The 4,515-nt window shown below is 51.3% G+C and overlaps 1 protein-coding gene across 1 annotated transcript; it reads left to right on the top strand.

The window, feature by feature from the left end:
- Positions 1-49: 49 nt before the first annotated feature.
- Positions 50-2,735, top strand: LOC112405295 (doublesex- and mab-3-related transcription factor C2-like). The gene is made up of 4 exons (XM_024753645.1): positions 50-264; positions 346-503; positions 1,398-1,534; positions 2,598-2,735. Exons 1-4 carry the CDS (start codon positions 50-52, stop codon positions 2,733-2,735), a joined length of 648 nt encoding a protein of 215 aa, XP_024609413.1.
- Positions 2,736-4,515: the final 1,780 nt, after the last annotated feature.

The following is a 4,515-nucleotide window of genomic DNA, read 5'->3' as shown; positions in this document are numbered from 1 at the left end:
GGTAGGGGATCATGTGGCCACCCTGACCTCCACTCCTTGCTCTAGAACCATGGATCCCGATGAAATGCCTGCTGTGCCCAGCGGCCCCCCTGACTCCACCACTGGACTTGAGACCGGAGCCCCATGGGGGATTGAACCTGGCCCCAGAAGAGCTAAACGTCGCAGAGCCCGCCGCCACAAACACGGCATCACTGACCAAGTCAAGGACCAGGAGCACTACTGCCTCTTCGAGGGCTGCGAGTGTCACAAGTGTGCCCTCTTCTCGTGAGTATGGTGTCTGACAAGGGGAGGGCAGTGGGCTCCTCTAAAGGTGACAGACTTTAGACCTGCAATCCCCCACTTTAGGGAACACTGCAGCATCTTGCCTGCTGAGAGTACCTTGAAGTCGGAGCAGGGGCCACTCCGAAAGAGGCACCTGACTGAAGGACTGATAAGGAGTGGGACCACCTCTCCCAAAGCTCACAGCCATGTCAACAAGTTGGCCATTCAAGCAGGAGTCCCCAGTGAGTATCTCTGGCCAGGGAGGGTGTCTGAGTTTTGGGTGTAGGGAGCATGAGTAGTTCTGTCACCAGTCCTACCACCCAATTTCGATGTGGCTTTGGGCAAGTTACTCCTTGGGCCTTAGCTTCCCCAACTATAAAACCTCATCAATATTAAGGACTGATAAGGAGTGGGACCACCTCTCCCAAAGCTCACAGCCATGTCAACAAGTTGGCCATTCAAGCAGGAGTCCCCAGTGAGTATCTCTGGCCAGGGAGGGTGTCTGAGTTTTGGGTGTAGGGAGCATGAGTAGTTCTGTCACCAGTCCTACCACCCAATTTCGATGTGGCTTTGGGCAAGTTACTCCTTGGGCCTTAGCTTCCCCAACTATAAAACCTCATCAATATTATCTACCAAGTGTTGGTGGGCTGGAGACATCTGGGGGGGGGTGTGGTCAACAAGGTCCACAGTGGGATGAGGCCTCAGATTGGGTGGGAGGTAGAGTCAGGGGGAGACGGTCAGGGGGAAAGGCTCACCTAAGCTGTCCCCAGTCTCTCACAGTTGGGAAGGAGAACATCAGCTTGAGGCCCACCTCTGTGCAACCCCTGGGGAGGAGTCTGGGGCCAGTGTGGGAAGCTTCCACCTCAGCCACTGCCCAGACCCCTTCCTGTGTCCTGAAGACCTGGGTACCATCTCTAACCCTACTGCAACTTGCCATATGACCCTGGGGGGGGGGAAATACTTCTCTCTGGGTCTCATAGTCCCCAGTCCCAAAATGAAGAGTAGGACTAACTGGTCTTCAAGGTCTTCCCAACTCTGCCATCCTGGGCTCCTATCGTTGTCCTAAAACATGCCCACATCTCCTTTCCATGGCCGGCTTGGTCCCTGACTCCAACCTGTGCTCTCTGCTCCTGCAGGCAAGCTCCCAAGGAGCTCTGCTGATCGGTCTGGCCTCGGAATCTTTGTCTCTGTCCTGGACTCCAGCACCCTTGAAGAAGCAACTAACAATTTCTCTTTCCAGGAAGACACACAGACTCCCTGCCCTGCCCAGCAGGTGAGTAGAGTGAGAAGGACCATGGAGCTAGTTGTATATTTTGTTATTGAGTGCCCAACCTTCTGGTTAAAGCCATGGCAGCAAGAAAGAGGAAGTGAAGGCAGTGCGGTGCAAGTGGAGGAGGAGGAGGAGGAGGAGGAGAAGGTGGCATCTCAGACTATGGGGCAACGACAGAGCTCTCCCAGATTTGCCATTTCCAATTTGTGAGACTTTGGACAAGTAACTTTACATCTCTGAGCCTCTATTTTCCTATCAGTGTACTGAGAGGGGACAATATTCTACACCTATAACATTGACAAGAGGACTAGCACAAGGCCTGCCACATAGCAGGCCTTTGACAACTGGAGGCTGTTATTCCACATGAAACAAATCGATGGGATAGAAGCTCCTGCTGAGAAGGGGGGCCATGATGGTGAGGCCCACCATCTCACCCAGGCGAGAGTCTAATAACCATCAGAGAAAAGTTCCTGGAGATGAGCCAAGCTGGCCCTTCAAGTGCCTTGGGAAACTTGATTGGGGAATATGGAGGCAAGAACCAGTCCTTGGACAGGGACAGTAATCACGTCACTCCAGGTGCCTTGAAGATTAAAACACAGACACCTCTGACTTCCCATAATCTTTACTGTTGCCTTGGGAGTTTTGAAAAAGCTGGGAGGAATTAGTGTCTCAGGAAAGATATAGAAAAAAAAAGATACAGAAAAGAAGACAGTCCAAGCCACAACGACTAATGGCCAGCTGGCATTCAGACTCCCACATGCAGATATTGCAAAATCCTTGCTCCTCTCTCTCTACTGGTAGTATGTGCCTGCCAGAGGGGTAAATCCCCTGGCTTCTCCTCTCCTTGTTCCTAGATGCTCAACTCTGATCCTCCAGCCCTGTGCCACCCTTAACCCCCTTCTACTGCAGCCACGGATTCTGGGGAAATTGTGGAGTCCAGAACCCTGGCAGGGGCCAAGCTTAGTGAAGGAGAAGAGCAGAAGGCCTCAGGGTGGCTGGGGACTGAAGGGGCACGGGGGAGGTGTGGGTTCCCAGCTCCCATTCTCTCACATCCTTTGCTTTGCAGGCTCCCAAAGCTTCCGACCAGGTCTCGGTTTCTGCCTCCTCAGAGTGGCAGCGAAAACTGGAAGCGGCCGAGGCTCTGCTGGCTCTCAGAGAATCTTCCCAGGCCCCTTCTGGCTCCATCTCTGTGCTCCAGCCCTGAGTTGCACCAGGTAGCCTGGTCTTTGAAAGGAGAACATGGGGTTGGGGATAGTTGGGAAATGGGAGGCGGTTGTGTTAAGCAGGGCCTGACTGGGAAGTCAGAGTTGGAGGTGGGTTGGGGGTTGAACCTCTTTGGGCCCAGGCAGCCAAGCTCCTCAGTCTGACTCTTGAAGTGGCAGTACATGGTTGTTCAGTGAATCATCGGTTTATCGAGCATAGTGCTCAACACCAAATGTCCAGTGCCCTGATGTCAAGAAATAAGGAAACCAAGTCCCTAAGAGTAGCAGGGACTTACCCTAGGGCATGCAGCATATCAAGTGGAAGAACCAGGTCTCCTGACTCCCAGCCCAGGACTTTCTATCCAGACCCCTGAAGTCTGCTGTGACCTGGGAAGGACATACATAGGTGGTAAGAGCCTAGTCCAGAAGGAGATCTGGTTCCTGTCTTCAGGGAGCTTCCAGTCTCAAGGTGGAGCATGGATGCCTTCACAAGTCGTGTTTTGCGGCTGTATCTCACTGATGAGCCTGGGGAGGAAGGACTGGAGGTGAGATAGACACCTGAGGAGGCTGAGAGGGAAGGCTGGGCATGACCAGACCAAAATGGTGCATTCGGTATGGAGTGTGAGTGAAGCAGCCACCCTGAAAGAACTGCTGGAACAGAGGGGATGAGGGTGGAGAGGCTACCAGTCACGGAGGTCTGGCATGCCAGGCTTAGGAGGTTAGATCAGCCACTGTGGGTGATGAGGAGCCAGGGAATGTCTGAACTAGGGAGGAGCATATTCAGAGACACTGGGCTTGACAAAAAGAAATGTGGTGGCTGTGATGGAGGGTTTGGAGGAGGCAGGACTTGAGGTGGGCAAACCAGCAAGGAAGAGTTCTGTGCAATACAGTCCAGGTGACAAAGCCTTGATTGGGAACAAAAAAGAGGGGAGAGCCAGGAGGGAAAATGGATGTGACCTGACCCTGAGCCCTTTCTTTGTGTCTACAGCTCCTGCTGGAGATAGAGGACTTCAGCCTTCTAACCCCTCTCTTGGACCTGCGCCAGCCAGCTCCGTTTCTCTGCCTAATGGACACCTGGGGTGCATCTCCCCCTTGAGCTAGAAGCCCAGAGGGGGAGAACTCACTAAAATACTGCCTATGTATGCATTTGCAAAATGCTTAATGTCCAAAATTCTTAACGTCTTTTTCTAAGCCCTTAGGCGCTTATATAAGCTTTCAGACCCGTTTTTTTATACGGGGCAATTCCTTGACTGAGGATGGATATTCTTGTACCTCCATCCTTTACTTTCTTGGACCCCAGGGCCTTTGAATGTCTCTTATGAAAACAGGGTTTTACAATCTAAGCTGATCAGTCTCTAAATAGGGTTCTGTGTGAGTCCATATGTTCATCTGCCAGAGGTTTTATTGGATTCATGATTGTGAACATACTGGCACGCTCATATACTTATCCATGCATGTGAAAATCTGAGGATGTTTTCATTTTGTGTCTAGGTTTGTGTGTGTGAGCAAATAATAAACCCTTGTTGTAAGGCACTGAGATATAGGAGTTGTTTGTCACCACAGTATAACTTAGACTCTCCTGACTCTAACAGACTTGTTCAATTCACTTTTCAAAGGGAGAAGCTCTTTACTCAATAACTGGGATTTCTTAACATGGCTAGATAAGAAAATGGTAGAGAAAAAAAAAAGGGTAGGAGATTTATTCATTCAGCAAGTAAGTGCCTATGCCTTTCCTGGCATAGACTGCTGCCAGTTGTCCAGAGGGCCACAAATTGAGATGTC

This window comes from Neophocaena asiaeorientalis, unplaced genomic scaffold (genome assembly GCF_003031525.2).
Source record: "Neophocaena asiaeorientalis asiaeorientalis breed wild unplaced genomic scaffold, Neophocaena_asiaeorientalis_V1.1 scaffold859, whole genome shotgun sequence".
NCBI lineage: Eukaryota > Metazoa > Chordata > Mammalia > Artiodactyla > Phocoenidae > Neophocaena > Neophocaena asiaeorientalis.
Note: the sequence above shows the minus strand (reverse complement) of the source record. Positions and strands in the feature narration are given on the sequence as shown.